General features: G+C 31.6%; 1 protein-coding gene across 1 annotated transcript in view; it reads left to right on the forward strand.

Annotated features, from left to right (window-relative positions):
• LOC118445065 (homeobox protein E60) overlaps positions 1–20,000 on the forward strand; it is a 66,100-nt gene that overhangs the window by 43,685 nt on the left and 2,415 nt on the right. The window contains exons 2-3 of the mRNA XM_085655675.1: positions 19,871–19,895; positions 19,970–20,000. The exon at positions 19,970–20,000 is cut by the window's right edge and continues 2,415 nt beyond it. Coding sequence (XP_085511801.1) covers positions 19,871–19,895; positions 19,970–20,000 — 56 coding nt within the window. The remainder of the gene's footprint in view (positions 1–19,870; positions 19,896–19,969) is intronic.

Below are 20,000 nucleotides of genomic sequence, written 5' to 3' on the forward strand. Positions count from 1 at the left end.
TTTACGAAGAAGAAATAAAAAAGATAAATAAGAACAAAAAAGAAAAGACAATTTTTTTGATTGTATATATTATATCATAGTCAGTTGGATTTTTATTTTTATTCGCGTAGATTCGAATCTGAAACTATTCGTTATGCGTACTTGCTCTTTTTTCTTTTTTTTTTTTTTTTTTTTTTGAAACAATTTTGAAAATTATCAATTATAGATATAAAAAGGAGAATATTTTTTTCGAAAGACGTTGAAGAATTATTTTTGCATTAATAATTTTTTCATACATATACATCAATATATACACGTACCGTTCAGAAATGTACGGGCTTTTTCCTTTTTGTATTAATATTAATAAAGATCGTGAAAATTTTCTTGCAAATTAATCGAACATGTAGAATAAGCTTGTGATTTTGAAATGATCTTTAAGAAGAAGATCCACGGAACTGCTTCTACAAGTGCATCGAATATGCACGCACCGTTTATTGTTCCTCACCGAACGGCTATATTTATCCGAACGAAAGCTTTGTAGATACGTTTCTTCGTGAACTACCCGCTCTCCCCTCGGTTCCTGTCGCTCTTCGTTTTTCACGTTCCATTTATCATTACTCAGAAAATCTACTTCCGCGTACTCAATTAAATTTCTACATTACTTAAAAAAAAAAAAAATATCTTCTATAAGTCGTTCGATAAAATTAATTATCGAAAAAAATTCGTCGTCATGAAAAAGAATAAAAAAAAAACGTTCGTTGACGTGTAGAAGAAAAATTCGTTCGACGAATCGAGGAAACGAAAAAAAAAAAAAACAAGAAAAAAGATAAGAAAAGAAAAATAGAAAACATATTTTATGTACGTCATCGAATAAACAAGAAACAAAAAAAAAGGAGAAAAATCGCTATGACTCAAATACAATAGCTATAGGATGAGACAAATTGTTCTCAAAGTGAACGGGTAAAAGTCCTTGGGCGATTTTAAAGATCGATCATATATCTTTTCTCGTGATCTTTTTAACAACGCTCGTAATTTATCAATGTGACGAAAGAATTAGCCTGAAAATTTGCGAGAAAATAATAATTCGTGTATTAAAAAAAAAAAAAAAAAAAAAAAAATACAAAAATCCAAAAATTAAACGAATAAAATATCACTCGATATCGTTGATAATCAATTGATAATTAAATTAAAATAATAAATCCCTCATCGTTTACGATCTCTATCTTATATTCGCAAATTCGTCGTCGTAGTTGTCGCCGTTCGTCGTTCTAACATACACATACGTCGTACACACAGGATAGTTTACTTTACCGAGTTGCTCGAGAAAGGCGGAAGGGCTGAAAACTAGCAGGAAGAGGTGGAGAAGGGGTTAGGGGCTAGGGGAAGGGACGTCTCTCGTCAGTCTTTGCGACAGGATGACGTTTCCAACGCGAACCCTCGAGGGAGATTAGAACGGTTCCACTGTCTAGGATGCTACTAATTGCCGTACATTCCGAAAGGATCGATTCATCGCAGGAATCGAGCTCCATTTATTATTATTTTTATTATTATTGTTATTATTATTATTATTATTATTATTATTATTATTATTATTATTATTACTATAATATTATTAGTATTGGATTATAGTCATTCATTTGATCGTGAGATCGATTTGAAAAAAAAAAAAAAAGAAAAACGAATAAAGATAATATTTTATTTCTATTTTATTAAAACGAAGAAAAGAAAAAATAAAAGAAAAAAAAAAGAGTAAAAAAACATGGACTAATGAAACTTTTTAATTTTTATTTTTATTACTAATCGTCATAATATTATTGTTATTATATTATTGATATCGTAGTATAGTCGTTCATTTTTATATTTACGAACGATAATAAAAAGAAACATTTGATTTTTATTTTATCGAAACATTTGAGAATATTGATGGAAATACAGAGAATACACACGCAAAAAAAAAAGGAAAGAAAGAAAGAAAAATATATTAATAATAATAGTTTTGACAATCACAACGGTATTAATCGTCGGTTATTATCATCGTTATTATAATATTAATTATTATAGTACTGTCATTGATTTCATATAAAAATGATTTTTTAAGAGAAAGAAATTTATTATTTTACCTCATTGACATATTTGAAATTAATCAATGAAAAATAATGATTAAAAAGAAAATAAATAAATAAATATACACACGTACACACACACACACACACATACATACATACACATTTATACACTAATAGAACATTTATCATCATTATATTATCAGTATAATGCTAATCCATTGATAATGCTAATTTTATGTATATATAAAAAAAAAAAAAAAAACTTCAATTTTACGATATTCCATTGAAACATTTGTTGCCTTATTGAATGAAAAATGAAGATAAAGAAACGATACAAAAAATAAATGGATATACAAGCATTAATAGAATTTGAATAATCATTAGAGTATATATCATTATTATTATCATCGTAATCGTTGTATTATTAGCATCATACTAAGCATAATACTAAAGAACGAAAAAAAAAATTTATTTTCATTTCGATGAAGTGTTTGAAGTCAATAAATGAAGAACGAAAATGAAGAAAAAAAAGAAAAAGAAATAAATAAATAAATAAATAAATAAATAAATATATTAGATACACTGACGTAAAAATACAGTAATAAAAATTGAAAACCCATTAGAGTCATCTATTATTATCGTAAAATTATAAACATTCACGTTTCAATCCATTGATATATAATTTTACAAAGAAACTTCAATTTTATAATATTCATATCATTAATATCGTCGTACGAATTTGTTTCAATGATACGAAGCGAAGAAAGAGGAAAAGAAAAAAACAAAAACAAAAAGAAAAAAGAAGAAAGAAAAAACAAAAAAAAAAAAAAGAAAAAAAAAGGGAAAAAAGAGATAGTACACACACTACAATTTTAACAATCATCGCCTATACCTGAAGATACCAACTTCTTTATCCTTTTTCTTATCCTTTGAAGTTTGCAGAGAAGTCTGCGCGAAGTGTGGAGGCGATAAAATCGTACGATAGGTAGGAGCAAGCAAAAAATAAAGAAAGATAGAGAGAGAGAGAGAGAGAGAGAAAGAGAGAGAGGGAGAGACAGAGAGAGAGTGTGTGTGATATATATATATATATATATATATATATATAGAGAGAGAGAGAGAGAGAGAGAGAGAGAGAAAAAGAGGGAAAGGAAGTGAGTGAATGAGTAAGACAGAGAAAGAAAAAGGGATAGAGAGAGAGAGAGAGAGAGAGAGAGAGAGAGAGAGAGAGAGAGAGAGAGTCAAGGCTCACGCGATCACGGCCGATCGTGGCTTAACTCTAGATCCGATTACTAGATACACCGGCGTACGTAGTAGGTATAAGTACACGAGGCTAACCGCTCGTTAAATCGTAGCACGCGGCACACGCACACAAAAAGACAACACACACACACACACACATACACACATTCACCTATCTACCTACCTACCTACCTACCTACCTACCTACCTACCTACCTACCTACCTATCTACCTATCTACCTATCAACCTACATGTACATACAAATACAAAAATGAGCACAGAACACAGAGAAATATGTATACGTAAGTAAAACGCACGCACATTAATAGAAAACTTGTAACTCGACGAAGAAGATGCCCTATCCGACCTATATCGTCCTCCACTTTGCTAAACTTTTCTACACGCACGTTACAAACTTACATGCATCTAACGTAAATATATGCGCGTGTGTATATGTGTCTGTGTTATACCTGTATATATATATATATATATATATATATATATATATATATATATACTATATTTATTAACAGCAGCAAGTTATATTAATCGTATAATAAGAGCGAACGCGTAATTACACGATGTCTTGGTCCCCTCCCTCTCCTCTCCCCCTGACCCCTCGAGCCCTCCTCCCACCTATCTTCTCACTCTCCTCGCCACCTGTCTTTGCCAGCGAGAAAACATCTTTAAAAGCGACGTTAACTATCTCACAGAGGGGGAAACTTGGAAATGTGAAAATAATTATTATTCGCTCCTCGAAGTTTACCCGGTGCGTTCGCCTGCGTAATGATACACGCACGGTCGACAAAATGGCGCTCGAGTAGGAAGGATAGAAAGAGAGAAAGTGAATGTGCGTGAGAGAGAAAGAGAGAGAGAGAGAGAGAGAGAGAGAGAGAAAGAGAGAGAGAGAAAAAGGTGGGAGAAGGCGAGACTCGCCTTTTAACGAAGTATGTATTATTTACTTATTTACTTTCGTTTCCAGACAACTTATATACATAAATGCGATTTTCCGATTTCACGCTCGTTACACACAGTTACGTGTGCCGATGAAAAGTATACTCTATAATTATCATCATAGTTAATCTTATGTTAATTCTATCATTCGCTACTGCATATCGAACATAGATACTAAATTATAAATATATATATATATATATATATATATATATATATATATATATATATATATAAGAAAAAAGAAAATGTCAATTTTTAAAAGAAAGTAATCCGTAGATGCGGACGGAGATAATTCTCATTTTTTATTTCTTTTTTCTCTTTCCTTCGGGAAATAGAAAATAGGACTTTCAATTTCAACTTTTTCTTTCGGTTTGTTTTTTTCTTTTATTTTTTTCTTTTCCTTTTTCGTTCCTTTTTCTTTTTCTTTTTTTTCCCCCTTTTTCTCTTACACAAGATTACGCGAACAACATCATGAATTTTGGAATCTACGTAATCGTCGAAGATCGATTCATATAACGAACGATAATAAAAAAACAAAAAACCTTTCGAATCTTCTTTAATATTCTCTGTTTTCTTTTTCCTTTTTTTTTCTTTTTCTTTGTTTTTGCTTAAAATCAATCACAATTTCCTTGAATCATCAATATTATTTCTTAATAATCATCAAATTTTATTTTTCATTTTGCGAGCTTTATAAAAAAATAAATTACAAAATCGAAAATTTATCGTAGATCATTTGAATTTCTAAGCTTTGATAATTACTTATAATATTTACGAAAAAAAAAAAAAAAAGGAAAAAAAAGAAACACAAAAAAAAGAAATTATTTCAATCGTAATACTATCTCATAAAAATGCGTTCAAACGCATATTTTTTAGTCAAAAATGTCTATTCGAATTTTCATCCTAATCATTCTTGTCGTTTGAACGAATTAACGTTGTGACGATAATTTAATGCGAATTTCTATGTAAAAAAAAAAAAGAAAAGAAAAAAAATAAAACTAACCTTACGTAAAAACACTAAGATAATATGAAATTTTTCGATTATCTCATAATTGTACGTCGAGAATGATCAATAAAGGAAACAATAGAATTTGAATATTACAATAAAAAAAAAATAGAAAAATAAGGAAAGAGGATTATGCTTGTGGGATGGTGGATGAAGGGTTGGGGTGGCTGTGCGGAGAGACGAAAGGGGTAGTCGAATGTTACCTTAGCTACTCGGGATTCGTATGGTGCTAACATCTAGCGGTGGTTTAAGGTAAATCATTACTTCGTGTGAACGCAGTAACCCATAAAGAAGTCAGACCAATGAACATAACCTTATTAGGGATAATCCTTTTTTCTTTTTTTCTCCTCTTTTTTTTTCCCTCCATGAAAATTAACCGTTGTTAACCTAATAAAATTGAAAATCAATAAGAAATTACTCGACAAATTGTTGAACGACGATCGGAATGTTTATCCATTAGAAAATGATAATTAACATTGTCGCTTTTCTTTCTTCTCCGTATTTTTTTCCTTTGAAAAGAAAAAAAACAACAACAACAACAACAACAATAAAAAGAGAGAGAGAAGAAAAAAAAGAGAGAAAAAAATGGACGTGCAGACGAGGGTCAACAAGTTGCAAAAAAAAAAAAGAAAAAAACAAATAAATAAGTAAACATGGCAAAAAGAAAAAAAAAAAAAGGAAAAAGGAGAAAAGAAAAGGAGTGTTTGTCGTCGAGATAAACGTGAAAATTAACCAGCGTAATGAAATAATTAATGATCCTTAGAAAGAAATTATGTACATAGGTATCATTAATCAAAATAAGACTTTATAAGTGGGAAAAGGCATAATGCATGAGAGACGATTTGTTCTCCGTTGTGGGAAGTGAAAAAAAAAGAGAGAGAGAGAGAAAAAAAAAGAAAAAGAATTAAGCGCCTCGCAAAAAATTATACGCCAATTGTTTTTACTATCGAGTTGAAATTGATTGTCATGACTAGACATCGACCTTACATACATACATACATACATATATACATTATATATATATATATATATATATGTACATAAAATATATCTGATATACTTATACAATATATCTAATATATATATATAAGAAAATAATCGCATCGTTTCGTATAATAATATTTAGTATGACGAAAGACATTGACATTCTCTCGGTGTATATATATCTGTATAGTTACGTATATACGTGCGGTTTAACATGACGAGAGGAGCGAGAAGATTCTATGGGATCTGGCATCAAGGTTAATGGGCTTATACGACGGCTTTCCACGCGAGTGAGAGATAAAAACATGTCGCGAAAACTGGACCATCATCATAGATCACTTCTAAACGATCTCCGCGTTCTTCTTTATCGATCCATCCTTCTAACCTATATCGAGAGAAATCGTTTCTATTTTCTTATAATAAATTCTAATATTTGGTATTAGCTTTTACAAAATTTTTCATTATTCAACAATTTATTATTGTATTAGTTATAATGGAGAAAAATAGAAAGAGAGAGAGACAGAGAGAGAGAGAGAGAGAGAGAGAGAAAGAGAGAGAGAGAAAGAGAAAGTATGATCATCCGACATCTTTGATTAAAATCATTTAACGCGATCTAAACGGCGGCAAATTTAAAATTGAAAAATTAATTTTCTTTCGTCGCGGAAACGTCAATGGAAAATATTACGTCAAAGAAGATAATATATTTGCGAGATAAATATATTTGCGAGAGTTTTGACTTTCACGAGAAAAGAAAGTTCGTATGTAGAAATAACATTATTCGATCTTATGGACAAGTAGTATGCGGGATTTAATTTATTACGAAGGAACAATTCGCTAAACTGAAATTTTCCGTTAAACTCGGAGCAATTATTTCGCCATTTTTATTGAGAAACACGTGTTGTTCGCTATTTATCTTGCCTTTTAACCGCGTAGATAATTTCCTTTACTATTTGGGGTAGGTCTAATTGAAAGAAAGAAAGAAAGAAAAAAAAAAGGATAAAGTAAGAAAAAAGAAAGGAAAAAAAGGGAGAGAAAAAAACGAACACACACGCGCACATATACTTACACACATATTGTCTCTCTCTCTCTCTCACACACACACACACACACATACGCACACATACACGCGCATATATATATATATACATATAAAAAGAAAGAAAGAAGTAAAGGAACATCAAGGAGTAAAGGAAAGAGCAAATTGCTGAGGCTTATTCTAAATTTAAACCGCGCATTCCACATCGAATTAACGCACACCATACACACGTACGTTAGACATAAATGCATACATACATAGATACATACATACATACATACATGCATACGTAGATACATTTATACGATTTCTTATCGAGCTGGTCTACCACTCGTTAATTTTTCGATTATCGGGTATTAAAGTTTTGAGAATTTAGTTCGGACAACGTTAAATTCGCCAATCTTGTTCGAAAGGAAATTGAATTGAGAAAAAAAAATATATATATATATAGAAAGAGAAAGAGAATTGTAGGAGGAAAAAGAATTATATATATATATATATATATATATATATATATATGTACAAAGAGAGAGAGAGAGAGAGAGACAAGACCGCGCCTTAATGGAAACGAGTTAACGACCCGTGGAAACGTAAACGCAGTCACGTACACTCGAGTAACGATCGACGAGTGACCAATCAATGGTCATTATTTATGGTTATGGGTATTGCTACGGGGCATGGCTACTTTTCGTACGATCTCTCATAGGTTCTCTCTCTTCGAGTAGGAGCACCTTAACGAGCCACTTCAAAAGAATCCAAACGCGTATACGTACGTACTTACCTACGTACATACATATATATATATATATATATATATATATATATATAATATGTAATATAATGTTATAATATAATGAGAGCTTTTGTTCATTAAAAAAAAAAAAAAAAATATTTTCAAATCTCTTTACGAAAACCGGCCACTTTTCGATACGACGATTAATAGAAAATTTACCAATGATCTATTTAAAACATTAATTCGCGATATTTATTGTCTATTTCATCCCTTCCTATACATCTCATTGCCGCCACATACTCATCATCCAATCATATACCTTGATATACCTTAAAATCCAATTATGAGAAAATAATTGATATAATTTTTAATCGGTATGTTTTATTCTTTTTTGTTCTCAGGACGAAGTAAGTAACGAGCCACGATGATTAGAGAAACAGAAACAGAGACATATAAAGGGAATACTGTGAAAAAGAGATAAATGGATAGAGAAAAAGAGAGAGAGAGAGAGAGAGAGAGAGAGAGAGAGAGTAAGGGAGAAAAGAGAAAGAGAAAGAGACAGAGAGAGAGAAAAATAGACGATATTGTCTATCCATTCACTGTACTTAACGAAATGGGATTACGGAGAACGTAAGCTTTTTCAAACGGACCATTCTCTCTCGGATTGCGTAAGGTCCACTTTATTTTTATTATATATATATATATATATATATATATATATATATATATATATATATATATGTAAATAAGGAAAGAAAAGGAAAATGAATGTTGAATCTTTCAATATCGACTTCAATGATTGAATTAACATTAACTATGATAACGAGATATTTGATTTTAATTAGAATCATGTTGAATCGTTGCCTTACGAATGATTCTAACGAGAGGATAAAATGAAAGAGACAGAGAGAGAGAAAGAGAGAGAGAGAGAGAGAGAGAGAGAAGGAGAAATAGACGAAACGAAGTAATTTCCTCTTAGAATCAAAATAAATTTAAAACGATCGAGTTTGTGGATCGAGAATCAAACTCGGTGAAGGCTCGACGATGTTTCTGTCTTTCTCTCTCTCTCTTTTTTCTATATATTTCTCTCTCTCTCTCTCTCTCTCTCTATCTCTATCTCTATCTCTATCTATCCATCTATCTCTCTCTTTAGTAATTCTCGAGAATCGAGAATGACTTGGGAGAATCGAGAAGGCCGGCCAGGCCTCCTGTGTGTGTGTCGACATGCTTAGCCTCGTTTGTCTCAAGTAATGGTCGCAGTCATAACTCACGAGCTGCTCCTGCACTCAACTCATTCCACTCAACTTGGGATACACGTATGTATGTACGTATGTATGCGCGTATGTATGCGCGTATGTATTTACGTATGTCTGTATGTGCGTATGTATGTATATGTGTATGTACGTATTTGTAGGTATCTAAGAACATACAAATACTTACGTACATTTTACTCTCTTATGTAGGTATAGAAAGACAGACGGAGATAGATAGATAGACAGAGGAGGATAGAGAGAGAGGAGGGATGGAGAGGGTGAGAAGTAGAAAGAGAAAGAGAGAGAGAGAGAGAGAGAGAGAGAAATCAGATTCACGGAAACGACAACTCGATTGACGACTACTACGAGTCTTCCTAAACGATCGCGCAACTATTTGCAACGGATAATCGTTAATCGTTCTAGTTACTAAGAGAGTTCGAGAGAAAGAAAATGTGCGATAGTCTTTAATTGTTACATTAGTTTATCCTATGGCTTGCTTCGTGATCGTCAACTAAACATAATAAAAAGTAGGAGAGAGAGAGAGAGAGAGAGAGAGAGAGAGAGAGAGAGAGAGAGAGAGAAATAGAGAGAATCTTTTTCGTCGTTGTAAAGTACGTGATTGTATCGTTCTTAGAAACTATTTCGATTTTGTCGATTACTACTATGTCGGTCTAGTACATGTTTTTACTTTTTCATACAATTACATTTTTTATAGAGTTAAATTTGTTGGGTGAACAGTTTCGTTTTGTTCTTTTTTTTCTTTTTTTTCTTTCTTTTCTTCTTTTTTTTCTTTCTTTCGTTTTTTTTTTCTGTTTTTCTTTTTTTTTTTCTTTTTTTTTTTTTTTACACTTACCTCTATCGTATGCAATCGAGTTATAAAAACAGTGGAGTATCGTTTGTTTCGAGTAATCGAATTTATTTCTTTCAAATGACATCTTTTCAATTTTTTTTTTCACGCCTTCTTTTTCTTTTTTCATTTTTTTTTTTTTTTCTTTTCTTATCTCCTATTCAATTGTAAAAATTTAAATTGTAAAAAGTATAATTAATTTAATGATTAATTTAAAATAAATAAAATTTATCTTAATGGAACGTGGAATTTAATTCAAGGGCTTTTACATCGTTGATGTATGATTGAGTTTGCTACGTCATTTTTCATGTTGCATGCAAGTGACTTAAATTATTTAAATCTAGAATATATTCGTTCGAGCAATTCAATTTTGCATATTTAAATTTTTTTCACTCTTTTCTTTTTTTCCTTCTTCTTTTTTCCTTTTTTTTTCTTACTCGTCCTATTCAATTAAATCAAATAATATACTGCAGAATATATTTATTCAAGTTTAAATTGTATGTGTATAATTAAATTTGTCCGATCATATTCTACGTCACATTCTATTATAACTTAAATTATAAAAACTTGAATTTATTTATTCATGGAATTAAATTGTATATATATATATATATATATATATATATATATATATATATATATATATAGTTAAATTTGTTCGATCATTTTCTGTCACCATTGATTAACTTAAATTACAAAAGATAGAATATATTTTATTCAAGGAATTAAATCGTAAATATATAGATAAATTTTTTTAGTCATTTCTTATGTCACATTCAATTAATTTCTATTATAAAATATATAATGTACAAATTTATTCGAGGAATTTAATTTTTTATACAGTTAAATTTTTTCACTCATTTCTTATGTCGCATCCAATCGACTTATATATTATGAAAAGTAAAATATATTTATTCGAAAAGTTGAATATATTAATTCAGTTTTGCATAGGTGAATTTTTTTACTCTTTTCTTCTTTTTCTTTTTTTTTCTTTCTCTCTCTTTTTTTTTTTCTTTTTTTTTATGTCGCATTCAGTCGACTTAAATTATAGAATGTCGAATACATTTATTTCGAGGAATTAAATGATAGATATGTAGTTAAATTTGTTCAGTGTTTGTCCGTGTCATATTCAATTAACTCCAATTATTAATATACTTATTTAATATCGTAGAATATATTTATTTAAGAGATTCAATTTTACATAGTTAAATTTTCTTCACTCATTACTTATGTCATATTCAATTAACTCAAATTATTAAACCGCGAAATATATTTATTTAAGAAATTCAATTTTACATAGTTAAATTTTGTTTAACACATTTCTTATGTCATATTCAATTAACTGAAATTATTAACTGCAAAGTATATTTATCTAAGGAATTCAATCCTACGTAGTTAAATCTTACCACTTATTTTTTTATTTTTTTATTTTTTTCTATATCACATTCTAATCAACTTAAATTAAAAAAAAAAAAAAAATAAAAAATAAAAAATAAAAAAAAAAGTAGAATATTCGAGGAGTTCATTTTTATGCGTGTACGTGCGATTAAATATTTTTTTTTTAATAATTTCCATCTGTCATATTTAATGAGATTAAATTATAAAAAGTAAAATATTCGAGTTTTATAATCAAGAAGATATCAATTAATATAATTATTCAGTCATTAATCATTCGTTAGGAAATATATGAAAAATCATAGCCCGTTTAAAATAAGATCGCGAACATTATCGGTGTTTAACATTCGCGATGAAGTATCATGTGAAGAAATTGAAATGTATTCTAATTAATCGTCAAGAAATTGAAGTAAAACGCGTCATCGTCATCGTCGTCGTCGTTGTCGTCATCATCATCATCATCATCATCATCATCATCATCATCATCATCATCATGATCATCATCATGATCATCATCATCGTCGTCGTCATCATTGTACGACAACATTGGATCTTAACGACTTAACGACGTGTCTTCTCTTCTTACATCGTATCATTCCATTAACCCGTTACCTTCTAACGAGCATAATAATTATCGGTTATAAATTCCAGCACGTTGATTTACTGTAATATCCATATTAGAATTTCTATCGTCGGCCAATGTAAGTACCATGGATTATGCCAATGGTGTTCTCTTATAATCAACAAACATAGATAAATTAATTATTCTTAATCGATTCGTTAAATTCATTTCAAGAAACACTTTATTGTAGACTATTATTTCAAATTATTTCCAATTTATCATTGCGTTTAATTTATTTTCTACGTCGCTACGAGATACAATATCGATTAATACCATTAAAACGCATTTCTCTGCTTTTCATTATAAATCCTTTAAATCGAGAAAAGAAAAAACAAAAAAAAAAAAAAAAAAAAAAAGGCAAAACAAATAATAAAAGAACACTGATATCAAAAAGAAAATATTAGAGAAATATTAGAATGATTTTCGTTCAAGAACCGATATTAGATAAATATATTAATTCGATCCATATATATATATATATATATACATATATACATATACCTAAACCGTTATAATATACAACCATTGTTTTCAATATTAATTTTATATTATTTATAATAATCGCCATTAAAGATAGTGATAATAATAATGGCAATAGTAGTAGTAGTAGTAGTAATAGTAGTAGTAGTAGTAGTAATAGTAATAATAGTAATAACATAATAATAGATTTCTTACTTGGTAAGTTTTCTTCTTTTTCGTCTCTCTCTCTCTCTCTCTCTTTCTCTTTTTCCTTTTTTTTTTTTCCTTGAAAGAACAAAAACATCACGTTTCACACCCGTTCGAACGGCATTAAAAGATAATAGTTTTACTCGAAAAGATGCAGATATCCTTAAACGGATCAGTATACACCACCTGTCCCACTTTGCAATGACGATATGTTTCAGTTGCTGCTTACAGAGTATCCTTAATGAATTGTCAAGTTCTATCTTCGTTCTACATTCGTTCTACCTTCGTTCTACCTTCGTTCTACCTTCGTTGTCTCTCTATCTTACGACGATGTTTCGTATCTGTCGATGCTTGGCGGATGTAATTAAAAGGAACGTGACGGGCAACTCGAGTGGCACTTTAAGAGTAAGTGAGATAGAGATAGAGATAAAGATAAATAGACTTAAAGAGACAGAAAGAGAAAGAGAGAGAGAGAGAGAGAGAGAGAGAGAGAGATCTTTATACTTATATAGAAGGATGCAATTCGTACAAATACGACTTACTTCGCACGACCGTCGCATAATTGCACCTAACTTCGAAGTATCTTAATAAATAAGAATCTTAAAAATTTTTTAATGTCATATTCATAAATCTAATTTATCCTATGGTCTTATTCGAATGATAATCATATTTATATTTTCGTCATTGATAAAAATGTACGAATAAAAATTATTAGATATATATATATATATATGTATGATCAGACAAAAAACATAATACGAGATACTTTTCATTTTTAATATATATTTATTATATCATATATATATATATATATATATATATATATATATATTTAGATATAAATATATGATTTTCGATAATAAAATCGAAAATATGACAAATCATTGTTGTTCCAAAAGGGAATCTTTAAATGTTTCTTTCATAGCCAATCCTTGAATCCACTACAGCTTCTCTCCCTCGATCGTAAAACATTTCTAATCACCTTCACCTCCTAAGAGAAATACTCCGTGTATTCCTATTTAAGAATACTTTTTTGCCAAGTCGATCTATCGCAATGGACGCTATTTATTTCTTTCTTTCTTTTCTTTTCTTTTCTTTTCTTTCCTTTTCTTCCATCTCGTATCGGTATCGGTATTGGTACTTTAAAGATCCATCGAGTTAAATCGATCGAGTATTCTAACGACTGGAAAAAAAAGTCAATCGCTTCTCTTCGAAAGAAAATAGAAGGAGAGAGAGAGAGAGAGAGAGAGAGAGAGAAAGAGAGAGAGAGAGAGAGAGAGAGAGAGACAGAGATAGAGCGATAAAGAGAGAATCTTGAGAAGCACGCGCTAACTAGAAACTCACCTAATCGTTGACGTTGTCCCGCTTAATTTCTTTTAATTCACGTTCTACGTTCTCTTTCTTTTTTTTTTTCTTTTTTCCTTTTTCCCCTCATTTTCTTTTCTCTTTTTTTTTTCTTTTTTTTCTTTTTTTTTTTCTTTTTTCTTTCATCGCACACGATCCCGTTCTAACATCGCTTTACGACAAATCGTCGTCATCAATCTCGGACAATACTTCCCGTTCCTTACGTTTTCATCTCGACGGGCGGGAAAAGGTAATTAAAAGCCAGTGACTACGACGACTACGACTACGACGACTACGACGACGACGACGACAACGACAACGACGACGACGACGACGACGACGACCAACGGTGAAAGGGCAATTAGAAGAAAGCGACGTGACGAGGGAGCGAAAAAGTCAACTCGTTCGCGAGACTCGCAGCTAGAGTTCTTACAGGAAATCTAAACGAAACTTTTAATTCCACGATATTCACCTGAAATTCTTCTTTCATTCGTCGGATAAAAGATATTTGATCGTTGTAAGCAAAAAAAAGAAAAAGAAAAAGAAAAAGGAAAAACGAAGAGGAAGAGAAAAAAAAGAAGCGAAGGAAAAAAAGGAGAGAAATTAAAAGCCAAAACGAAAAAAAGCTTTCACGAAAGCTTTATAAAAGGGAAAAATAAGTCAATTGGTAGAATTAAAAGGTAAGAAGAAAAGAAAAAAAAAAGAAAAGGAAAGAAAGGGACGGAAAAAAGAAAATAAATAAAAGAAAGAGAAAATAAAGAAAAAGATAAATTTGTTTATCGATGAAGGAGAAGATGATCGATTAATAAGAAAAAAAACAAAAAAAAACAAAAGAAAACAAAAGGAGAGAGAGAGTGAGAGAGAGAGAGAAAAGAGAAGAATGGTGAAGGTCAACAAAGATGAAGTTTTTTTTCGATGAAGAAAAAAATGATCGACTAAAAAGAAATTATAAAATACAATTTTTCTATCGTCAAGGAAAAAAAAAAAAACAAAATTAATAGTTCAACTATCTAGTGAAGTTCGATTGACGTCTAACTCGAGAAGTCGAGTAGAGTGAGAGAAACAAGGAAAAGAAAGAGAGAGAAAAAGAGAGAGAGAGAGAGAGAGAGAGAGAGAAAGTGTGTGTGTGAGTGTATGAAAGAGAGAGAGAGAGAGAGAGAGAGAGAGAGAAAGTGTGTGTGTGAGTGTATGAAAGAGAGAGAGAGAGAGAGAGCGAGATAGAGAGAGTTATTCCAGAAGGAAATTAGTATTTCTCCTCGTCGTTGGTATGCGAGGTACTTTCGAGGTTGGAGTCGAGTGGTGCAAAGTGCTACCGAAGAGGGGAGGGTATCTTAGCGTTATTGGTTTTACTCTCTCCCTCGTCTCCGTTTGTTCCTTAAACGATAGGGCGTTAGAAAGAGAAGAAGAGAGAAGAAGAGGAGAGTAGAGAAGGACGGTACTGCGTTAAGGCGGCAGGAGATTGGGAGGAGGAGGAGGAGGAGGAGAAGGAGAAGGAAGAGGGTAGGAAAAGCAAGAAGGATAGAACTCGTTCTCTCTCTCTCTCTCTCTCTCTCTTTCTATCTATCTATCTATCTTTCTCTCTATCTTTCTCTCACTCTCACTCTCACTCTCTCACGTCCTCGACGCGTTGATGTTCCTTTCCAGCTACCGACAACTAGAGACTACTTCGCTTAAGTAATTAGACTGCCGACTGTTCGTTAGTTCAGTCATTCCACCGTAGAAACTGCCAAGGGGGTTGATATGTTGCTACCATTGCTTGTAACTCCTTGGATCCTCCTGGTGTGTTCCTCGTGATCCCTCATTTGCTACCTCTCTTCCTCCTATTAGAAACCCAATCGATCTCGATCGACAGGAATGAATCTCGTTCTCGAGGATCGAATTATCAGGATCGTTCGTTATTTTACTTTGAGCATGATTAGCGTGGTTTAACATTTTTTTCTTTTTTCCTTTTCTTCTTCTTGTTTTTTTTTTCTTCTTCTTCTTCTTCTTCTTCTTTTTTTCCTTTCCTCGATAAGAAGAAACACGTAACGTAATAAATGTGTACGTAACAAATTTTCCACGGTCACGTTTAACGGTCTAATTTCTTTGATATCGATTATGATATTTATTATAGTCGCGTTATCATTGAGTTGGAAAAATGAAAAAAGAAAAAAAAAGAAAAAATAGAAAAAAAAGGAAAGAAAAAAGAAAGAAGAAAAAAAAGGAAAGAAAAAGAAAAAAGAAACAAATGTAACAATATCTTCTCTTTCCCCCTTCCCCTCCCCCTCCGCCCCCCCTCCTCCCCCTGTAAAGAGATTTATCTACGTATACTTGTCTATAAGAAGAAAGGATTTCAACGAATGCACTTTCTTTATTACCAACTTCAATCAACAAAATTCAATTCTATTCGATTCTATTAGATTCATTCATTTTATTATCAATTTCTTAGCTTTCTCAGAATGATTTGTGCAAATCGATAGGGAAAAGGTTTTAGTTTTTAGTTCGTAAACGTTCGAAAAGCTTTACTTCTATTTACTGATATCAAATAGGATGAAGATGATCCTCTCCCTTTCATCATCGTATACTGAACTTTGCCTTGAACATATCTCTCTCTCTCTCTCTCTCTCTCTCTCTCCCTTTCTCTTTCTCTCTCTCTCTCTCTTTCTACTTATCTACCTATCTACCAATCTTACCTATCTATCTTTCTTTCTCTTTTGTAAAACGATATTCACGAGAAGGTTCTACGTAATCTTTTCTCGACGTGCCGGATCGTAGCAATCGATAATACCCGGTGTTGATCGTTACGATATGATTTATTCGCAATTACCAGAACGAGATAGACCGACTGCCGTGAGTACCGCAAAACGCAACGTTCTATACTCAAGAGAGCAAACCGATCGGCACGGCGTGTTTACACCGTGAATTATTAGCGTTAGGGGGATCGCCATGATGGAGGAGTATTCGAGCGGCGGGACGTGGAAAACAAGATCGCTTAGTTTCGATAGGAATTATAACGTGTTAGCCAATAAGATTTTAACTACGATATTTTCTGTTAAACGAGAAAAGGATAAAAGGAGAAGGAAAAAAAGAAAAAAAAAAGAAAAAGAAAAAAAGGAACGAACGAACGCAAGGAAAAAAGAAATAAAGATAAGAGAAGAAGAATAAAAAGGAACCAGTGTTTGTTCTCGCGTGATTGTTTTTCTTTCTCTCTTTTCATTTTTTTTTTTTTTTTTTTTTTTTTTTCTTTTTTTCCTTCTCATTAACATAATAAAATTTTGTGCCTCGTACTACGTACACGATCACTATTTGCGTGTAGTTAATAACGTTTCTATTAATTAAATAATTGCATTCTTATTATATACGACAGTGTGCATGTACGTACTTGAACGACAACGAAAAAGAAAAAAAAAAAAAAAAAAGAAAGAAAGAAAAAACGAAAAGAAAAAAGAAAAAGAATAGAAATGATTACATGATTACGACACGTTAGAAAAATGAATTGTACAATAATTACAATCAGGTCTATATGTAATAATAAATGAATGAGAAAATTTTCGAAATTATTTTAAAATTATAAAAGAAAAAAGAAAAAAATTAAAGGAAGAAAGAAAAAGAGAAAACTTTTCAGTAGTCATAATTCATCGTGAATATTTGATTGTTTCTCAATCGATTATCGATCGTTATGATGTCATCGTCGAAATTCGAAAAGACGTAGCAAATTAAAAAAAAAGAGAGAAAGAAGAATGAAGAAGAGAAAAATTAACGTGGAAAAAAAAGAAAAAAGAAAACAGTTGTATAGCAATGCTTAAGAGTAATTTTCCTATACCTAAATGGTCTATGTCTCGTGGTACATGAGAAAAGGAAAGGAGGAAACACAGAGGGGTTTCTACGAGAGTAGAAACGCACAACTAGGATATATTTGCGTCGAAAGTAAGTAAGTACGAGCGTTGGGTGTCCATGGTTGTTCTCTCTCTCTCTCTCTCTCTCTCTCTCTCTGTGTAGAGGAATCGACTTTAAGAGATACTCGTACTGCCGGCAATAATAATACGACTTGATTTACGATAGAGTCGTTTGTGGCAGGTCCTTCGCTTCCTCCTCTCATCCTACTTCTCAACCACCACCTCTTACACCTTCTTCGCTTCTTCCTCTTCCTTCTTCTTCTCTTCCACCTCTTCCTTCTTCTTCTTCTTCTTCCTTCTTCTTCTCGCATCTTTGCGTTCGATAGGGAACGACGACGATAAAGCAGGAAGAATCGAGACGGAAGGATTTACCTCTTTCGCTAGAAGAGATTCCTTCCATCGTAACGGACGTTTATTTAACCGACCTCTGAGCTCCTCCCAACTTCTCTCATTCTCTTTCTCTTTCTATCTCATTCTCTCGTTCTCTCATTCTCATAGTCGCAAACTCAGAAACACGGAGTCTCGTTAAAGGAAGCTCTAACGCGTATGTCTGAAAGTAACTAGACAATAAAAGTTGTCGTAAAATTTGACACTCCCGAGTCAAACATACCGATGATCCTTGTGGTAGTAGCTTCGTTAATTTCTCATATTTACTGCCAACGTAAACCCGTGGAATCAACGTTCAACTTCGTCTAAGCTATCGCTTAAACTATTACGGATCCTTCTTACGTAAACGTCGTTTTACGTCTTCTCCTTCTGTTGTCTCTCGTCTACTCTTCGAAAGGTATATTACATACGTTACACGTATGTGTATATATATATATATATATATATATACATATATATATATATATATATATATATATATTTAACTGCACACAGGTTATCTTTGACTTTTAAACGCAATACCTTTGGGTATTTTATTCTTATAGAGATTTTTTTCAACTACTTTACTACTACGATTGATCGTCGAATCCGTGTGGGAATTAATACATCGTCGAACAGTACTAAATGTCAACCTATCGAGAGCGACGTGTTTATCGGCAACTCATGATACTCATTAGAATTACATAGAGTACCGCTTTCGTCTCGTAATTGTACCTTATTCGTTCGTTCGTAAACACGCAAACTAGGTTTCAATTGTCTGATTGTTTATAGATACGAGTTCACTCGTAATATACGTATTATTATGCATGTATTTAGAAGAGAGAAGGAACTGAAAAAAAGAAAAAAAAAAATATTTATATTCATGTAATGTAATGTAATATAATAATAATAGTGATTTGTTAGAAATTCTGATATTTTTATCGAACTTAATTTTTTCTTTTTTTCTTTTTTTCTTTTTTTCTTTTTTTTCTTTTCTCTCTCTCTTTTTTTTTTTTTGTTTTTTTTTTCTTTCTTGTTTACTTGCACGTACCGACGAGCTATAATTTCGTTATAACATCGTAAAATAAAGAAAAAGACTAAAACATGTCGTTTCATTCATCGCGAAGCTTCGTAATAACATGTAATTATATTTTGTACGTATTTCTATAAAGTCTGTAAATGAAATTTCGTTCGATAATATTCGATTGTTGTAATTTCGATAAATGAAGATGTAATAGATAAACAGAAGCACGTGAACGTTTAACGCGTTATTAGAACGATCAACGATATAAATAGAAAGAACGTAAATACAGACGTAAACGTAAAAGGTAAACGATATAGCGTAAGAAAAATGTAAACATAGATGAAAGAAATTGAATATTTGAAAGACATATATAGAAAAAGTACATATACATGGAGACTAACGTATACACGTATACACATAGGCCAAGTGTAAATAAATAAATCTAAAGATAATGAAATATTTCAGTTCATTATAATATAGTACGTAGACGGTATTGGATCAGAGGGTAAGATATTAATTCGACGTATAAGTAAATCGACAGATACGAGTTAACGCTAGAACCGTCACGTGTGATTTCAGGTCCACGTACGCGGAGAGTGAAGAGGACAGG

Source organism: Vespa mandarinia, chromosome 3, assembly GCF_050613455.1.
Source record: "Vespa mandarinia isolate Hongniang chromosome 3, ASM5061345v1, whole genome shotgun sequence".
Classification (NCBI taxonomy): Eukaryota; Metazoa; Arthropoda; class Insecta; order Hymenoptera; family Vespidae; genus Vespa; species Vespa mandarinia.